The 21,191-nt window shown below is 31.6% G+C and overlaps 2 protein-coding genes across 3 annotated transcripts; both read left to right on the top strand.

The window, feature by feature from the left end:
- On the top strand, positions 5,041-9,153 carry LOC109331675 (4-coumarate--CoA ligase-like 6). Of its 2 annotated transcripts, none has more exons than XM_019566323.1 (7): positions 5,041-5,138; positions 5,183-6,280; positions 6,730-6,919; positions 7,384-7,529; positions 8,194-8,261; positions 8,591-8,693; positions 8,873-9,153. In XM_019566323.1, exons 2-7 carry the CDS (start codon positions 5,225-5,227, stop codon positions 8,984-8,986), a joined length of 1,677 nt encoding a protein of 558 aa, XP_019421868.1. In that variant the 5' UTR covers positions 5,041-5,138; positions 5,183-5,224; the 3' UTR covers positions 8,987-9,153. The 2 variants fall into 2 exon arrangements, with proteins under 2 accessions (XP_019421868.1, XP_019421869.1); XM_019566324.1 differs by having other exon boundaries at positions 5,058-5,143; positions 5,174-6,280.
- On the top strand, positions 15,099-18,743 carry LOC109331979 (growth-regulating factor 4-like). The gene is made up of 4 exons (XM_019566810.1): positions 15,099-15,250; positions 15,375-15,618; positions 15,713-16,094; positions 18,083-18,743. Exons 2-4 carry the CDS (start codon positions 15,420-15,422, stop codon positions 18,483-18,485), a joined length of 984 nt encoding a protein of 327 aa, XP_019422355.1. The 5' UTR covers positions 15,099-15,250; positions 15,375-15,419; the 3' UTR covers positions 18,486-18,743.

Below are 21,191 nucleotides of genomic sequence, written 5' to 3'. Positions count from 1 at the left end.
CCGTGTTAGAAGTTATTCGTAACACAACATTTGGGCATATTCTCGATATCGGAACAATCAAAATCAACAACCACCTAATTACGACATTAGTTGAGAGATGGAGGTCGGAGAGTCACACCTTCCATCTACCTGTTGGCCAGTGCACAGTAACTCTTGAAGATATCGCATACCAATTTGGTTTGCCAATAAATGGAGCTCCTGTTACTGGCATTATAAGTGATGATTTGTCTCAACTTGTTGGGTGCAATCCCAACTGACAAACAAATTATGGGTCAAAGAATCCAAATGAGTTGGCTCGACTCAACATTTGCGGTTCTACCTCCACATGCTGATGATGTTGTTATTGAGCAACATGCAAGAGCGTTTATATTACGCATGATTGGAGGCTTCCTCATGCCAGATACATCAGGATCACGAGTCCACCTGATGTATCTCCCATTGTTGGAGGACTTGTCTCAAACATTCCAATATAGTTGGGGTTCAGCGGTATTGGCGTGTCTATAATATGGAATATGTCGTGCGGCACTCATAAGTCACCAAATTGAAATCGGTGGATGCTTGCATTTACTAAAGTCATAGGCATATGACCGCATCCCAATGCTAGCTCCAAGAGTACACAACAATGACTCGCAAACTTTCCTTTTAGTGCAAAGGTATATTTTTTCCATTATTTTATTACTAAAATTCTTCAAATTACAATAGTTTTTGTTTGAAATTATTCATATAATAATAACTACCAATAAAATTACATTTTAGGTGGGCGCAACATCTAATCACCACCAACATCCATGGTCATGCAACGAACATAATACGGGCAATGTTGGATCGCTTGCGCATTGATCAGGTAATTTCTCTAAATTCTAATTTTTAATATATTTACTATTATTTCTAACTATTCTTGTATTCATTAATTACTAACTTTGTTTATATATTAGTTTATGTGGACCCACATAGGAACATTACCTATGTGGTCCCTATACCTGATGTAGTCAGAGCACGTGTACCACTCATATGTTGCACTTGTTGAGTGGCATGCTGCTGATAGGGTGATGAGACAGTTTGGTCTACAACAACCCATCCCAGAAGATCCAATTAATCTGGAGAAACAACACAAGATGGATCTATGTGGGAAGAATGACTACAACTAGCCTCAAAAGCATGACCAGTGATGGTCAACGGTTTTCCCGATAACCAGCCTTTGTACCATTACTCGCAGTATATGCAATGGTACTTACAAAGGACGAGGAAATACATATCTCCAGATGGAGCATATTCAGCCGGATCGGTAATAACAAAAAACATTTCTAACTATATTTTGTTTTATTTTATTTTATTTTATTTTGTGTTGACGTATTCTATTTAATTTTTTCCATTTATTCAGTACAATTTTATCAAAATGATTCGGGATATGTGCACTCCTACAAATGTGTTTCCAAATCCGTTGCAGTCATTGAATGACGTCTATCAAGACTGCAATGAGATGATGGAAGCATTTGCTCAACTAATTCAAACCGCCTTCTCCTCAACTACTTCTCAAGCTCCTCCTCCACAACAGTTCCAAATGCCTTTTGCACCTGAATATCAACAATATGAGAGTCAAACTCAGACGGATACTTTTCCGCAGGCATACACTCAGACTCCTGCCCCTCAGCAACAACAACAACATCCCTTTGGGTTTGAAGCTTACGGAGCAATGAGTGACTACTCATTTTCTCAATTAGCATCATCTTCGCAATTTCAAGGAATGTCATCAATGTTTGACACTACTTCAAATACTCCATTCTCGGCATTCAACTCTCAACAATATTATCAGCCGACAATGCCTTCACAAACAAACGATGACGATGACGATGATGACGATAGTGAAGACAAAGATGAGGAGCAGCCACAACTGGTTAGAGGTGGAAGACAAAATCAATCGCAACAACAACAATAACAACTAAGAGTCCAACCACCTCGAAGGAGAAAGACACCTGGATGTGGAACATCATCTCATAGACGCCATTAGGATTTTTTTCCCGCTAATTAAATGTTTTTGAAATTCAAACTACAATTAATGAAATTTTCTTCTTTTTCCAATCCCATTTTTGTTATTACATTAATTTTAAATTACAAATTATTCCAATTGCAAATTTGTTATTAAATTAATTTAAATTAATCATTTAACATATTCAATTACCATACTAAAATAATCATTTAACTAAAATTACCATATTCAAATACATTCTTTTTATAAATTAATAAAAAAAAATAACAAATAAAACGTTTCGTAAATGGGTGCAATTCGAAATAACCCATGCAATCTCGTGTACCGGGTACACGACACTGGAAGTCGTGTACCCTATCCACGATTTCAGTGAGGAGAGAGAATAATAAATGGAAATCGTGGATGGTATCCACGACTTTCTAGTGAAATCGTGGCTGCGGTCCACGACTTTGCCAAACTCGTGGATGCCATCCACGAGTTTCATAAAAATACCCCAAATCCGTAATTAATTCAAAACATACACTAAAGCTGGGATAGTAGTCAAACTACACTATCCCCGTAATTTTCTCTAAAACTTAAGACTTCATAATAAGTAATAAGTGTATTTCATAATTTTCAATTCCTCTCACCACTCTCAAAAAATCAATTCATCACCAAACCTTAAAAGACTATTATACTTTTAGTATATATTTTCTCATTAGGTGTACTTTATAAATTTTCTCTTTTCTATTCATTTTTTTCTGAATCACAACCATAAAAAACTCATTAAGTGAAAGTATTCCTAAAGTGAGTATATATCTGTATTTATTCATTTAGTAGGTATGCATTATATTGAATCAACCACAAATGCATATCCAATTTTTCCATTAAGAGACAAGTTCGCCATATCTGCCCCCCACCATGAGAATGTTGGAGAAAACTTTTCCTTTCTAAAGTAAGAAATATTTTGATCAATAAAGGGACTGAGAAATAAGATGAAAAATATATCATATTTTAAATATAAGTCGGGTTAACCATTGTCTCAAATATTTAAGAAAATAATTTTGCATCATAATCTAAAAACTTCATTTCTTCACCACTATTACTATACCATAAATTTGTTCCTTCTCATAGTAACTTTCTCTTTTATTTCGTCACCAACAATATTTCATTAGTATTCACATTGCAGAATTTTTTAACCATGACATAACAACATACGTCTCTTCAAGTAATGTCTGTGATTTGTATATGAGTAGAAGTGGAGACATGCTACTTTATTTTTTATCAACCGAATATAACATTTTTAATATTTTATATTCTCCTTTAAATATAATCAGTTCCTACATTTTTTTTTGTCTTACGTACATTACAGTTTACTCCATATCTCTCATTTATTATCATCATCACATCATTTATTAGAATGGTCAATCTCTATCTTCCCTTTGATATGTCTCTTCCATATCACTTTACTACACCAGCCAGCATAGAAAAGTCGGACAAACATTTTAGAAATACTATATGATATTATGTGTATTTTTATTGTAAAAATTTATATATAATCATTATTTCATAAATCATTTATTTGTATTAATTTTTTAGAAAATTTAATAATAATTAAATATAAATAATAAATAATACAATATCAATTTATAAAAATCATACATAAGTAGTGCATGCACTTTATTCTCTCATTATATACTTGAAATTGAAGCTTCCACAGTGACCACTTGCCAGTTGTGATCACTATTCACTAATCACGGTGTGACGGTCCCGAATCTTCCTTCACACCCCTAAAACGCAAGTGTTTGATATTCTACAATAATAATGTATTTCCTCATATCACTAGATAATTTATCTCTTTTAGTCAGTAAAAATATGACATGTGTGCTATTTTGTTTATTTTTAAAAATATTTTTATAGAAAATGATGAAACATAACACATATCATGATTTCATTTCATTGGCAGAAAGAGATAATTTATTTCGTTATACCAGGAGATACTCTATTCCTTATACTATATAATATAATATATTACTCCTACACAACAAAATAGGACAGTTTCGCATAAAAGACTGAGAAATTATGTAAATAATGGCAAATAAAAAGTTGATAAAAATCAACCCCTAATGAAGAATTGTTTCCAAAAATTACGCCGCACATTCATGTTGGGAAGTCCGATTTCCTAATTGCAGATTCCTCAATCTCTTTTTGTTTTATTTTATAAGATGATGTTTTGTTGTTTAGAGTTTCGTAAATGGTTTTGAATATGTTGTTTTGGATGTTTTTAAGGGTGTTGTTTTTGAATTTATAAGAAAAGTTTACCAATAGTAGAATTTCATATAAATATAAAACAACTCCCTTCAATACAATAAAAATTCACTTGCAATAGTGGTGTAATGTCCCGCTAGATCTTTAATATAGTGATTTTAAGCGATATTTATTGAGAGTGATAACCATGTACTCCAAAATATATTAATTTTTTACCTATAAATGAGATGATATCCTTAATAATAATATAAAAAAGTGAAAAACACATATTTGCAAGAGAGTAGAGACAAGGAGAATAAAGTAAGGTCTAAACCACCTTCTCAACACAACTAGTTTTTTTTTATGGTACACAATTATAAAAAATGGGTGATCGAAGGTTTGGCTCAAACTAACTTTTCAACAGAGTGGGAAAGTGGAATTAGGGAAATAAATTCTTTGGGTTAATTTGTGATTTTTAGTAGTAGATATATCTTTTTTGAACTATCAAAATTATTATTCATCTTATAAATAACAAATTAATCATTTTCAATATGTACGAAATATATTTCTTAATAAATATCGCTCCAAAAAAATATCTCTACCACTAGATTAAGCGGACTCAGAATCGAATAGTAGTGACATATTCTCATTTTAATTATCCTATTAACTAAACCCTAAACCATGTTGTGTCTTAATCAATCGCGTTCTAGTCTACATATATCTTACCGAGATGATTTGAAGTGTTGGGCTAATGGTAATCACCCAATATGATTGAACATTTGGGTAGGAATAGAACGTGATGTTCTTTTATACACAGCCATGGATTTATTTTCAGTTTAACAAAGAAATCCCGTTTAGCCAAACATTCGTTATCTATTTCACATTTTCATACACAACCACGTTACCGTAAACTTCACTCTCAAGCACTTCTATTTTGCTAGATATGCCTTTTCCCCTTTTCCCATTGCTTCATTCTTTATAATCTCACTATTTTATTCTTCTACTGATTCAATGACAACAAACGTAAACTGTGAAATGCCTCATAACAAAACCATTGTTCCTCACCCTCATTGGTATTCACCAAAAACTGGTATTTACAATAGTAAGTACGCTCCTTTGGACCTTCCCATTGATCCTTTTGTTGACGTTGTTTCTTATATTTTTTCACATCAACATAATGGGGTTTCAGCACTTGTTGATTCTTCATCTGGGTATTCCATTCCTTACTCAAAGTTGTTACCTTTAGTCAAATCCATAGCCTCTGGCCTAAAAAAAATAGGTGTTAAACAAGGTGATACCGTTTTGCTTTTACTTCCAAATTCTATTTACTATCCCATTGTGTTATTGGGTGTTCTGTATCTAGGTGCTGTTGTTACACCATTGAATCCTCTTAGTAGTGTATCAGAAATACATAAGCAAATCAATGACTGTGGTGTGAGTCTGGTGTTTACTGTAATTGAAAATGTGAAGAAACTAGAGTTATTAGGCATTCCTATCATTACTGTGCCAGAAAATGAAAAGGGTTTGAATGATGATTGTTTCTCAGGTTTTTGTAACTTGATTTATGGTGGTGACTTTGATTTTCATAGTAGGCCTGTTATTAAACAGGAAGATACTGCTGCTATATTGTATTCTTCGGGGACTACAGGTGCGAGCAAAGGAGTTGTTCTAACTCATAAAAATCTTGTTTCTATGGTTGAGCTTTTTGTGAGATTTGAAGCTTCTCAATATGAATACTCTTGCTTGAACAATGTGTTTCTAGCTGTTTTGCCTATGTTTCACGTATATGGTCTATCGCTATTCGCTATCGGATTGCTGTCTTTGGGTTCTACAATCATCGTGATGAGGAAATTTGACATCGATGAGGTTATTGCAGCGATCGATAAATATAAAGTTACTCACTTTCATGTTGTTCCCCCAATATTGACCGCGTTGACAAAGAGGGCAAAAGGTATTCATGGTAGTAAGTTGCAGAGCTTGATACAGGTCTCCAGTGGTGCAGCACCTTTGAGTGGAAAAGTTATTGATGACTTTGTCCAAACTTTCCCTAATGTTGATTTTATACAGGTAAAGAACATTTGAACAAAATGGTATCGTTGAAAGAATTAGAATTATCTGCCACCCTTCATCTAACTACTTGAGTTACTACCACTTTTTTTTGTGATCTTTGTTATTAGCTGAGTACTAATTTCCTTTCTTTTCGTTTTGTTATGAGAGGTTGTGGTAAATGAAATGGAACTCAGCATCATTGTTTTGCTAATACTCTAATGAACTTACAAATTCTTTTCTTTTTGAAAGAGATACAGTATACATGCAAACATGCCTGTGCAGAAAATACTTTTAGCTGTAGGCATCCCCGGGTTTTTGAACTTTCAAATTCTTCGTAGCAAATAATAAATACTCTTATTTTACCATTATATAGCGAACAACAAAGTTGGATTAACCAAGTTTAACTTCTATTTGTTTATGGCCGTTTTGATTTTAAAAGGTCATGCTGTATGATTGTTTCCTTTTAGGGTTATGGAATGACTGAATCGACTGCAGTAGCAACACGTGGCTTGAATACCGGAAAGTTTCATAATTATTCTTCAATAGGGTTGTTAGCTCCAAACATGGAGGCAAAAGTGGTAGACTGGAACAGTGGTGAATTTTTGCCCCCAGGCAGCAGTGGTGAGCTTTGGTTGAGAGGGCCTTCAATTATGAAAGGTAAAAATCTGTGTTTCCCTGAACAGATGTAAAATAGAAAGTATTAACCTTATTCATTTATTATATCTTCCTTGTCTAAATTCTCAGCTTGCTTCATTCAGAAAATTCATTTAAGTTTTGTAGGCATCTAATTTAAATAATATGAATATGAGAATATCAGATTGATGATATTCCATGTACACCAAAACTTGACTGAAATGCTCCATCAATGTTTAGTATTTATCCAATGAGGGATGCTACAAAATTTGTCCATTACAGTATTTCTAGTTTAAAATATACGAATGGAATTCGTAATTTAGTTTTACTTGTTTAATTGTTACTATCATATCCTGCTGGTATTTAGAAAAACTGAAGTAAAATTTCTAATCAAGGCAACCGTATACCCTTAAATAAACTTCTTTATCAATTTTATTGCTATTCTTATGTTGAAATATATGAATTCATTTTCTCCTTTAATTTCCCAGGATACTTAAATAACGAGGAAGCGACGATGTCAACAATTGATAAAGATGGTTGGCTACATACTGGAGATGTTGTTTATTTTGATGAGCATGGATATATACATATATCTGACCGCTTGAAAGATATTATCAAATACAAGGGCTTTCAGGTATCTGATTTTTGGTTTAATATATATATAGCACCCTTTTCTTTAGCATACATGTACAAATATAAATAAATAGCAAAGAACTTAGAGGTTTACATAAATGTATAACAAATACCAAAAAGCTTTCTTTATTTGGCACTTCGCAATAGATCACCAGTATATTGAGATAGATTTGACTGTATACAAATTTCAGGAAGAATATTTTTGTTAAGCATATTAAGCACTTTTTTTTTACTTAATTGTATAACTGCAAAAGCTTTCCATGTTCAAGTGTATGGCTATAGTACATTTGTAATTCAGTTGAATACATGAATTGCTTGTGGATTCATGGATTATCATTCATCTAGATTCTCACTTAGAATGACATAAAATGTGTAGTAAAAGTAGAAATACTAGGAAGTGATGGATTTTGATAGATCTTTTAGTAAAGAAATCCATTATCATTTAGTATACAATCTGCAAACCCAATTATAAAGCTCTTGGATGGCTGGTTGTACAAAAGATTACATTTTAGGAGGGCAGGGTTACAATTTCGTACAATATTTGTCTGCATATAGCATGTACGATCTTCAATAATTGGAATGATATTTTCTTTTATATTTCAATTAATTTTTACCCAATTTATGTGATGTATACATAGTCTTATATGGCATATGATCTGGTACAGATTGCCCCTGCTGATTTAGAAGCTGTGTTAATTTTGCATCCGGAAGTAGCCGATGTTGCTATTACAGCGTAAGCATGAACATTTACTTCACTTATGCCCTCCTTTCTGTAATGTATGAACTCTTAGCTGTTTTTGTATCACATGAAGTAAATGGAAATAAGTATCCCATGCTTGTTTTACAACTGATAGGGACTCACTTTGACCTTGGTGATGGTCACTTACATAGTTCTCCCTGCATGTGTGTCCTGCTTTCACATTGTCCATTGGTTACCTAGTTATTGATTTTCCGAATGGTCCAAATATATCGTGTTGTATATACATCTTAATCATTCATACTTGTAAATTTCCTCTTTGGCCATTAAAATATAACACGAGTGTTGCATCATTTCCATTTCAGCGCCGAGGATGAAGAAAATGGGGAGATACCGGTGGCATTTGTGGTCAGGAAGGTTGGAAGTGTGCTTACTGCAAAGCATCTTATGGATTATGTTGCTAAGCAGGTCCTTCTTTGAAATACAGACATCAGTATTATCATATTACATATCAAATTTGAGTCATGCTTATCAAGTTGCACTTATGCATCATGCATCAAGTGGTAGCATAAGCTGGTTTTTTTTAAATCTGATTTTTGTTCAAAGTTAGTAAGATTTTCTTCCCCCTGCAACTCTTTTTCTGGCAGGTTGCTCCATACAAGAAGGTTAGGAAAGTAGTCTTCACTGACAAGATACCGAGGTCCGCAACCGGGAAGATCCTTCGAAAGCAGCTAAGGAATTTCCAGACTTCTAAACTCTAAGGCATCTTTTAAGGACAGGTTGAAGTATAAAATTGAATAATTTGCAACACAAATTTTGAAAGTGGGTTGTCTTAACACAAAATTTGTGTACTATAGATTTATTGATATATTAATCATAATGGCTAAATGAAGAACATTGCTTCTGAATAAAGACAACGTTTATTGTTGGACAAAGTGTGACACATTGAATCATTCTTATACAAATACTAAGTACCGATTTTTAATACCAACCATTTATATGATGTCACTGTTATTTTTACCAGCCAAGTTAATAAGATATGATAAAGTTGTAGCTTAATGTAATTGTGGTCCCAAAATTTATCTTTTTGTCGATTTTATTCTCTCTAGTTTTAATTTGTATTGTTTAAATCCTTCGTACTTATACTTTCAGTACTTCATTCATCGTTGATTTATATTACTTTTGTTTAAAAGTAAATAGAGATTAACAAATAAATGGTGGATAATTGTTTGAAGTGTAAAAAATACTTACACTTTGGATGTATACTTATTAAATCCTTTACCTTCACTTTAAAGTATTTATAAAATTAGTTGTTTGGTTTGATGTGACAAACAGTCTGACACATGTCAGACAGTTAAAAGCTTACCTGAATTTTTATTTTTTAAAGGAAAAGTCCAATATATAAGATATTTGATTTAGTGTAGGATTTACTTACTCCTCATTCTAACTATCAATTTTAGGAAAATATAATGATTTAAATTAGTGGGTAAATTTAAATCATTAAATATCCATAATATTGATAATTATGATTAGAAATAAATTTAAAAAACTTAGTATTAGAGTAAGTGAATTCATATTATTATTTAGATTAGAAACTATAAATATTAGTGGGTCCTATATGTTATGGATCCTAGCAATGTGTGGTCTGTGTAGTGTGTTGTATGTGCATTGTACATTATTTATCGTTGGTCACTAAATTGTTAATAAATATAATTTTAATTTATGACTGGTCTCCATTAGGAAATAGGATTGTAGCAATTATTAATTATTTAAATAAAAGTATTATAATATTTTTTTATAAAAATAGTATTTAAAATGTGGGATATCTTAAAAGGTTAAGAGGAAGGTTATGTCTTATTCTCCTTTCATTTTCTACTTAAAAAAACTACACCCATTTGTGCTATCTTTTTATCTCTTGGAGTTGAGAACACGGTTTACCGGGAATGTTTCTTCCCCGCCTAATCTCTTATGTATCTCAAACAAATATTGTAAGAACCAGACAGTGGTGATCACCGGTTTGATTACTGACTATATACTTGATAACGATTCTGATTTGTAATTTTAATCGAATGAGAGTTGGATCGTTTTGAATTGGAAAAATTTTGGTTCGACTGTATTAAACTTGGTTAAACCAGAATAAAATGATGAAACACTACTCTAATATTTTTATTTTACTTCGGTCCAATAAAATATTGAGAGATGTTATTTAAATATAATTATACCTAATTATTAATTTTATATAAAATTTACATTTATATATATTTATTGTTAAAAATTATTAACTATATATGAAATCATCCGATCCAACTGTACTATTTAACCATTTAAATCGGTTAAACCTTATACCGAACCTCTTCCAGTTTGACGTCCGGCTCGAGTTTCACAACATTGATCTCAAGTAATAATAAAAAAATCTGTAATAATTTCATATATGCAATTATAGGATGATAATAATATATGGCTAAAACGGATGATAATTAATATTTATATTAAATGGTAAAATAAATAAATTATATTTATTAGGACTTTCATATACTAAAAAAATATTATAATTAAAAAATAATAAAATACAATTAATTATATTTATTACCTTCAAACTTAACACTTAGTTTCTATACCTGTTATTTGTAAACCATTATTAAAAATGAAGTATCATTTTGTGATATAATATTATTTGCGGTATAGGAGATTTTGTAGATTAATTTTAGATATCATATTTGTAACCTAAATCCAACTATTTTTTTTGTTTTTTAATTTAAAAAATAACATCATCGTTACTTTCCCTAATCAAATTGAGATGTGAAGGTTAAATGCGCAGATAAGGAAATCATGTTTCATGGTGTAAGGCCCACATTTTTTTAATGTTTGTTGTCTACCAACATTTACTGTGGGCCTCCAAAGTCTGACAGAAACCTTAACCTTGTTCCTTGGTTTTCATACACAGTATCAGCTCATGATTTTCTGTTCTCAAACCCTCACTCTCACACCAACTAGGTTATGCTAGATCCATAGAATAATAAAATGTAAGTTTTATTATCCAAGTGACACTTATTGAAATGTCCTCATACTCAAAAATAATTAAATCCTTATGTGTGAGAGATATTTCTAGTTATACAAAAAAATCTTACTCACACTTCTTCGTGTTCTTTTATAAATCTTCTTTCAAATATGGTGACTTTTCCACATTCTTGATCCTAAGTTTTCGTTCACTCTCACCATGATCCAAATCTTGTGTTATTCCCTTTTTTTAATGCTGTAGTTGATACATTTCATTAAATAGTGTCCCTATATATATATATCACCATGTTGTTATATAATTTTAGAAGAATGTATTTTTGGCTTATCAAATTGAGTTATTGGGTTAACTTTTATTTAAATTTCCATACCAATCTATTGTAGTTTTGACAATTTGAGAAAACTATCCATTAAATCTAAGCTTTTACTTGCATCAATCCATAAACAAGTGTTGGTGATGAGTGATATATATATATATATAAATAAGATCATGAGTTTTGTACCATATCACTTCTACCAGATCACCACAACCACCACTTGCTTATGCATCTATGCAAGTAAAGTTTAGGCTTCATGTATGATGAGTTTTCAAGAATGGCTGAAATAGTAAAGGACATTGTGGAACTAATATTTTAATTTGTTTATGATGACACAAAAAATATGAAGGTGCATAAGAAATGTAATAAAATTGCACATAACATGAACAATATGGATCAAAGGCCATTGGGCTCTGGAAGATTATATGTATTGAAATTAATTCCAGATTTCATACTATCCCTTATGAATAGTTGTTTGTCATGTCTTGGAATGTGCCTCTAGTCACCCTTAATACAATACCAAAAAACAAAATTCCCTTGAACTTATAACAAGCATCGTTATCATCATTTTGTGCATATGTTTTTGTAATAAAAGTTTGTTAAAATTCTTTGTGGGTCTTATTAATTTTAAAGAGTTGGAGGATATGTCACTATACTTGTTGTTAAAATAGTTGAGCCTTTGTTAGTCGGTTAGTTAATTTGGTTAGGGTAGTTAGTGTTTTCTTCCCTTTATATAGATGATTCAATGTAACTTTGGAATTCAATTCAAATCAATAACATTTTCTCATTCTTTCTTGTTCATCAAAAATCTCTCTTATCCATGCCTACTACCATTTTAACACTTGTCTTAGCAATTATACAATTATACTGTTAAGTAAATCTGTAAAGACAAGAGTGGTAGATTATGAGTCTATGGAAAATCCATCAACAATTTCTTCCATTGAAGTGTGGAAATAGGATGAGATTCTCCTCATTTTACCCAACAACATAGAATATGAGCCTATGGAAAACCCCTCAACAATTTCTTCCTTTGAAGTGTGGTTATAGACATTAGGGACAATGGCCAAAACTTGCCTTTCATTTTTGCTTGCATCCACACTCCATAGTGTTAGGCTACATGGTTGGTTTTAGGTAAGCATTTATCATAAATTTCTTGATATACACATTCAAAATCACTATTTTCATGTTTGGTTATGCATTTATGACAAATAATGGAAATATGATCTTAGGATTTATGACAAATGATGGAAATACTTAATGTTGTCATCAAATACAAGTTATTGGTTCAGTGGTGTAAGACTTCACTAGATTATCGGATAGACTAAAAGTTAAAAGTTTGATTCCTCTGAACAACGGTTGTTGTGAGAAACAACAACATATTCCTAAAATCCGAAAGATGTTAGTTTCTTAACTATATAGTGGAGATATTTCAGTTATACTAAAAATAATATTTTCAACTTATATATAAGTATAAATACACCAGTTATTCCAATATTTAGTTTATCATATTTTTTAATTTAAAACACTGTAGAAAAATTTGAAAACCCATTAACTATTCCACTATTATTACAACAACAATAAATACACTAGTTATTTTATCATTTCTAATTAAATACAATATAAATACACTAGTTATTTTATCACTTCTAATTAAATATATTATAAATACACTAGATACCATCAAATGTTAATATCCCATGCCTTGTTAATCTTAAATTTTTATTTCCAAATGCAAATATTTAGTTGATTTAACAAATCGGAATCAGTAGCTATAAAATAAAAGAGAAAAAATCACATGCAATAAAATTTATATTGAGAAGACAATTTTATCTTTAAAATTAAAAATAAAAACACCACTCTTTTTTCTTCCATAGGATTATGACTCAACAAATTGACATATAACTTTTTTGGATTTAAAATTTTAAACACTTATGTTTAGTTTGGGAGTTGGATTTTGGAGGGAAGGAATGGAAAGAGAAGGCTTGGGAGCTATGAAATACACTTGTGAGAAGACTCTCAAGCCTTCCCTTTCCCTTCTAAAATCCAACTCTCAAACTAACCCTTAGTGGTGTTATACCGGATGGATCTGTCCTACTAACCAACAAATGTGTGGATCAGGTTAGTAAAATTGATTAATATTTGTGGTGATTTCTTTCAAGGCTTTGCACATTTTGCCTAATGCTGTTATCATTCAATGAACATATGTATCATTTTTTTTATTAATTGATCTACATTTTGTTTTCTCTTAGAAAATAAACAATGATTCATAAACATAGAATAACTAGGAGTGTTTAGTCAATATACAACACTTTTAATAATTTTTAACTTGTATGCAAATTAAATTACAAAATATATGGAATCCAAGGAATATCTTACTTATCCTTTCATTCCAAAACTTTTCATGTTTTGATATTTTCGTCTTGTTTCAATTATTTTGTTCTTTTACAAACTTAATTCAACTATTGTATTTTCTTTAACTTATTTTAATTTCTATGTTTCATTCTTAAACTTTTTTCTCACTCCATTCCCTCAACTTTGAAAACATTATAGCATAAGTTTTTCAATAACATTTGTTATCCCATGTACCCTTCGTTGGTCCTAAAATAATGTCGTTTAGGCAAAGCTTTCATCTTCTTTCCCACCCAAAATTTTGAAAATTTCCAATAAAAAATTCACCATACTATATTTAACTAAACATCACAACCATAAGCAAAATTCCTTTCATTTCTTATAACTAATCATCCACCAAAAGAGAGGTGCTTACTTCTATATAAGAGATAGAAATTTCTCCATCAAAGAGATATTTTAGATTTGGAGCTATCATTACCATTCTTTGAGCCTTTTCCTCTAAATCTTCCACAACTATTTAAGACCTATAACCATTCCCACCAAAATCTATTCAAGATTTTATGAAGGAACAAAAAACAAAAAAGGTTAGGGTTTTCATTTACCAATCTTGTTTGTGCCTATTTCAAACTATAGGAAAATAAAAAAGAGGAAAATATAGGATTTGATTCTTCCTTAATTCCTTGTGTTTTATTTTGGGAAGATTAAGTATATGAATAGAGATGAAGGAATTAGTAATAGATAATATTTTTGGATGTGGAGAAAAGATTTTTTTTTTGTAACTTATAATGAATTTGTCGTGAATAAAGATGATAGAGAATGAACAATATGGAGAAAAGTAGAGGGATAATATAAAATATAAGAATAAGATATTCAAAACAAAGTCGTTTTAGACTATTATAATAACCTAATAGTCATATAAAATGCTAATGACATTGGTAAAAAGGTCTATCGAAAAAAGATTAACATGATAAATGTTTTCAAAAGTAGAAACTTAAAACGATAAAAAATACTAAATGATTAAAATAGAACCAAATGAGAAAATTAAATTAAATTAAAAGATGAACAGTAATAATACGTATTAATTATCCACTATTGAATATATTTAATGTATTGATGTAATCTATGAACAATGTAATAAATTTTCCAAAACAAGTCAAAGTGTAGAATTAATCACCACTCAAAAAAACACGAGTCAATGATGACTAACTAAACAAAACTCATGCCTCTGAGCTAGATATCAAGATAGAATAATAATATAATATTTCTTCAAAACCCCTCTTTTTGTGTTCACCTTCATCCTTAATCTACCTTTGACAACTCAGGCTTCAACTCGTTTTCTCCGAGGTAACCGCCCACAACAACGTTTTCTTCTTACTCTCTCTCTCTCTCTCTCTCTCTCTCTCTCTCTTTCTTTGTCTCTATATTACACCCTTCACTCTCTTTTTTCTAATGCATATTTTACTCTCAGATTCAACGTCTTTTCCTCTTCTTCTTCATAACTTTAACTCACAAAATGAGTGTTCCTAATACCACTCCGGCTATGATGTTCACGGCGGCTCAACCACTTTTCACGGTGGCTCAGTGGCAGGAGTTGGAGCACCAAGCTCTTATCTTCAAGTACTTGAAAGCTGGTCTCACTGTTCCACCAGACCTCCTCGTACCCATTCAGAAGAGTTTACAATCGATTATGTCTCATCAAAATTACCCATCTTGTAAGCTTGATGAAAAAATCAATCTTTCTAATTTTTTATGATACCCTTTTGGTTATAGAAGTTAAAGTTGTTTCCTTTTTGTGGTTTTATGAAGTGGGTTATTATGGGAATGGAAAGAAGATAGACCCAGAACCTGGAAGATGCAGAAGAACTGATGGGAAAAAATGGAGATGTTCAAAGGATGCACACCCTGATTCTAAATACTGTGACCGCCACATGATACGACGTCGTTGCCGTTCAAGAAAGCTAGTGGAATCTCAATCACAATCTTCTTCTTCTTCTTCTGTTGCTACTACTGGGACCACAACTACTACTGCTACTGTTTCTGCTGCATCTGGAACTGGAACCTTCCAGAATCTTCCTTTGCACACTAGTTGTACTCGTCAAGGTTTCACTATTGGGAATGGGAACAACAGCACCATGAATATGATGGAGCCTTTGCCTCTTACTACTGAGGATTCAAGGAAAGAGTTAAGGTATATCTATGATTCATGCTATTTATGTCTGATGTTGTTATATTTACTGTAAATTGATTGAGATACTGGTGAGCATGTTTTGAATTTGGCAACAATTTTAACCAATGGCCGAGGATGAGCATTTAAATAAAAATAAGTCCACAATTTCTGATATATCAAATACAAGTTTTCCCAAGTACAGAGTTATATTTAGGTCTTGTGTTAAGTCTTGTTGTTGCTATGTTTAAGTCTTGTGTGAATGGATATTTGAGTTATATTTAACTAGGAGTATTTTGTTGCTTGGGTTTTTATAATGATCAAGGACAATTGCTAAACAGTTAAAATTGTTAGAATTAGTTGAAAAGTAAAGGATCTAATATTGGAGAAGGTTGTTCCTAAAGGATCTAATATCAGAACTAAAGTAATTTTAATTTAATTCTTTCTATTTTTTTCCCTTAATGTGTTCAAAACTGTTTGATTTTTTGGGTTCAGTAATGATTGTCATAATTTCTAATGGAGTTTTTTCTTTTTTGGAGGAGGGATCCACAAACTATGTTATGTTATATATGGTATAGTTGTGATTCTAAGTTACCTAACATGTGGGTCAGTATGATGTGTGGGATGAGAGTAAGGTGTAAGTCATCTAGCCATAGTTCTCTAGTTAGACTTACTTGATTTGTGTCTTTAAAGAATGCAGTACTAATAAGCAATGTCTCGATAAGTTCAACCTATCATTGTTGCCAAATATGCAGCATGTGAAAAGCTTAATTTAATACAATTTCAACATTGCCCTTTACGGACAGCAATCAAGTTCATCATGCATTTCTTGTTTTCTAGATTGCATTTAATTTGGTGTTGCATATCATGGAAAACTTAATTAACTCTTGATTTTGTTGTACCTGAATTGTCCTCAAACCATTCATTTGTTATCATAAGTTGGTGCTCCATTCTATTTATTCAAATATTTTTTACACATGCTTTACATATTTAAAACATAGTGGAGTTTTAACAAGTGCCATAAAGGCTTGTATAAGGATGCAAATAAAAGAATTTTGCATTGGGCAAATGGTGCCTTTAATAATTTGAGAATCCTTGAAGTCGGTTTTTCAATATTGACTTACTTATCTTATATTCCTTAAACAATGCCATTGGGTACTTGTTAACGTAACCCTAAAAACTGGAAATGAAGGGATATTTATTCATGACTGCATATTATTGTCAGTCTAAACTCTAAACCATGAGCTTAGCAGTAAAACTGATGTTAATGCATGATACCCTTAAAACAATTAAGGAGAGGTAATTTCATGTTTTTCAACCATGCGTCCAACTACCAGTTGATAGCTTATGGTTCTCCAGAAATGGTGGATAATAAATTTGGATTGGAGAATGGGATAAGGTGTTGAAGAAATTGCGAAATATAGCCTGTTTTTTTTATTTGTCTAGTGATACGATTTTCCAAATTTTGGCTCTCGGTGAACTGTCATGAAATCTTTCAATTCTTTCCTTTGATGTCTTTCTTCATCTTGTTATTCTCAATTTTGTTTTTCTTCTGTAGTACTTTCAGATTGAACAGGCTGAACATTTCTTATGTAGCCTTGTTAGTTGTTACAGTTTGCTTTACGGCGGAGAGAGCCTAATTGATTTTCCTCGATAGGTTTATATGTGCAGATGGTGGGTGCTTATGTAGTACATGGTTGCAGTGACCCCCCAGCCTCTAAGCATTTGGGTCCATTTGCAGCTTTTCATAATATTTTCTCCAATACTTTTGATTTTTCTGCTACCTTCTTATCATGCATAATTGACATAAACTGAACATCTTGACTTCTTACCATGAGGTTACCGGTTCAAATCCTGGAAACAACCTCCTAGCTGGTGAGGGTAAGACTGTGTACATCTACCCTCCCCAGACTCTAATAAATGGGAGCCTCGTGCACTTGGCCGCCCTTTTTTTCTTATCATGCATAATCGGCTTAAACTGAACATCTTGATGTTTACTATTTACTCCTTAGGTTTGGACTGAGCTCAGAAGCAGATGAGCACAACTTCTTGCAGAAAGATCTCGGAACTATGAGACATCAAAGTTATTACGACTTCACATCAGACGACACATGGTCTCTTATGTCTCAGATTCCGCAAAACATCATTTCGGAATCAAGAAATCGTTCTACTGTGGTCAACAACTGCTTCCAACAGCAAACAATGCGAGATACCGAGCTTTTAAATCTCTACGACAACGGAAGGTCCAAGGAACTTGTCTTCGATGGCCAATTAAGCTCACCGGGGTGTCTGAAACAGGAATATCAGTCCCCTCAGTCTCTCTTCAGTGACTCTCACTTGAAGATGGATTTAAGCTCCTCTACCATTGACTATAGACCCATCATAGATTTTAATTGCAACCCAGATGAGAATTGATGCCATGCACCTTTATAAGGATTGCAAGGTAATGATGCTATAAATAAATAAATGGTAGTCCTGAAACAGTAAAATATTTCAACCCCTGCATTCAGATACTTGAGGGAATCATGGTTTAATTTCTAAGGTCCAAACATGTTTTTTCTCTTACATAGATGCATATATACTGGAAGGAGTTCTGCTTTCTTTATATGTGAACTTGTAATATTTGACTATGCTTTGATTTCCCTTTTAATTTATTGTACTGTTATTTAGTTTGACTCTTTTCTTCCTATCATCAAAGTCCTTCTATACTATTTATATGGATGGTTTATTATTTTGCATGATTTATTGCAAAACTTTTGTTGCAAGGGATAGTTAGTTATGATCAAGTACATCACAAACACTATCAAAGAATATAACAATGTGACACTTTTATCTTTTGAATATAATTATATAATATTTTTATTCTTTATTATAAGTGTAAAAAACCAGAACTTATCCAGGATTCAGGTTCCTAGAATGCATGGATGTGGGATTAATACATTTAGTAAATTTTACTTTAATTTGTTTTGTGATTAATTTTATTGAGTCATTTTATGTTATTTAAATAAATTGTTTTGAACGTATAATTATCAATTCGGAATAATGGAGAGGATAGGAGCGAAGTGGTGATAAGCATTGGAATTTAGATGCATAGTATAGCAGTGATGTGGTGCTTTCATTCATAGCTTCAATGCAGAGGGGTTATAAATGTGAAACGTACAGGGTTGTTGCCAAATTAATGTTTCAACTTGGACTAGCATTTCGAGGTACAAAGACGGTGTTAATGTTTCAATTCTTCATGAGATTTTCCAACATCTTCTAGGTTTGACTCTTATTCTTTTAACTAAGGATTCTCTTCATTAATAAAGAGACAAATACAATAAAAAGTAAAGGAAAACATAATATGGTAAAATATTTTTACCATTTTACATATAATGAAATATTACTTTTACTATTAAAAATACAAATAAAACCAAATATTTGATTCTCCATAACGAAGATGTTCTTGTTCTATTCTTATTATTATGGTAAGGAAGCAATGGTGGGGCTACCTTTTTCCAAAGGGTTCATCTCCAAATTTAGTATAACTCATAAAGAAACATATTTTTTTGTCTCTAAAAATATATCAGCAATTTTTTTGTTGGGTGAAATAAATGTATCTAGCTAGACTAAATTGGGCTTTAAGCTTCTGAACCTTTATATTCATGCAGGACCTAGAGTTGTTATGTTATATGGCTTTCATATTTGTACCTCTCATTTCATTTTCATACCTATAGTTTACATATGAAGCCATATGGGAAGTTATTTTTCATAACACACTTTCGTATTAAGCCGTGCGACAACCAATTTTTATATTATTTAAAACTCCGAAGTTATAAGGGAGACTTTTGTTTTCATCTTTTTTTATACTACTTTCATCGTTGGGTATGAAAACAAAATTGCAGGGTAAGGATTAATGCCCATTATATAATGGGCTGGGCTTGAGTGTGGATCAACAATAGGTTGATCCAAAGTTCACTCATATTTCATCTTAATTGATATATATAGTCATTAACAAGGTGTTAGTCTAGTAGTATAAAACCGCAATAGATCTCAGAAATAACAGAAAGTTAAAGGTTTGATTTTTGGGAGTGACAATCATGCAACCCAAGAGAGATTAGTTATTTGGTGAGGGGATATTTTTTATACTACCAAAAAACTATCCATAACAAAAGTTTTTGGTCATTGACATTAAGTAGAGTACAACAATCAAATCTCAATCACACTATGTGAGATAACATAGTCAAAGTACATATATAGAAAAAGTATAAAAAATCGAAATTAGAGTTAACCAGAGATATCACAAGTATGTAGATCAGATCAAATGGTATGAAATTGTTCTATGGGAAGCAAAAAAAACTTAGATTTTCTTTGCGTAAAAATAATGATATTGCTATTCTACGTTCGAGCACGATTTCCAGGCCTTGGGGTGAAATAACATCAGATTTTTATAGAGTCTAATATTCAAGTTTTGTGTTATATCATTATAAAGATTTATACCAGTCAATACATAATTTATTAGTATTATTTTATTTAAAAAATTAATAATAATCAAATATAAATGATAAAAGATACAGAATAATAGTATTTAAAATTTCTACACTATCAGGACATTTTTGTTTTTTTTATATATAATGTCCTATGGTAAAAGTCAGTGCATAAATGAATGACCATGAATATGTGGACTGAATTCCCAGAAAGGGTCCAATTCTCAATGTGGTTACATTTTTGCCACTCCTTACAATTAAACTTGTGCCTTTTTTTTATTGGACAGTTATATGCTAGTGTAATAATGTTGCATTATTATATACCAAACGAAAGGTTGCATTATTTTCTTGTCGATTATGCAAACCCTATTACAAGATTGATACATTAACAAGCAAATAATAGTTGATCAAGACCATTTATTATAGTTAATTGCTTACTAAAACTTCGTGGATTTCAAGTGAAGCAGGAAGTAAAATATTTTAATCTAATCGCAATTAAAAGTTGGCTTTAGTGTATAAGTTCTGGAGAAGGATTCTCTCAATTAATGGAAATGGAAAGACAAGTACATGATTTTACATATGTTTTCAATGTTAAACTAACAGTATAGACCATTTCGTGTTGGTTTTGAAAAATATATTTAAAATTATAATTAAG

The sequence above is a fragment of the Lupinus angustifolius genome, chromosome LG17 (assembly GCF_001865875.1).
Source record: "Lupinus angustifolius cultivar Tanjil chromosome LG17, LupAngTanjil_v1.0, whole genome shotgun sequence".
In the NCBI taxonomy this organism is placed as follows: Eukaryota; Viridiplantae; Streptophyta; class Magnoliopsida; order Fabales; family Fabaceae; genus Lupinus; species Lupinus angustifolius.
The sequence above is the reverse complement of the archived record's forward strand: the minus strand, read 5'-3'. Positions and strand labels throughout refer to the sequence as shown.

What these genes read in the sequence shown, in the direction of transcription:
- LOC109331675 (XM_019566323.1), top strand. Translation starts at nt 5,225, where the DNA reads ATGACAACAAACGTAAACTGTGAAATGCCTCATAACAAAACCATTGTT. An exon ending in CTAATGTTGATTTTATACAG is followed by an intron (nt 6,281 to 6,729) that starts GTAAAGAACATT and finishes GTTTCCTTTTAG; the next exon opens with GGTTATGGAATGACTGAATC. An exon ending in TGGATTATGTTGCTAAGCAG is followed by an intron (nt 8,694 to 8,872) that starts GTCCTTCTTTGA and finishes TTTTTCTGGCAG; the next exon opens with GTTGCTCCATACAAGAAGGT.
- LOC109331979 (XM_019566810.1), top strand. Translation starts at nt 15,420, where the DNA reads ATGAGTGTTCCTAATACCACTCCGGCTATGATGTTCACGGCGGCTCAA. An exon ending in TCATCAAAATTACCCATCTT is followed by an intron (nt 15,619 to 15,712) that starts GTAAGCTTGATG and finishes GGTTTTATGAAG; the next exon opens with TGGGTTATTATGGGAATGGA. An exon ending in GATTCAAGGAAAGAGTTAAG is followed by an intron (nt 16,095 to 18,082) that starts GTATATCTATGA and finishes TTTACTCCTTAG; the next exon opens with GTTTGGACTGAGCTCAGAAG.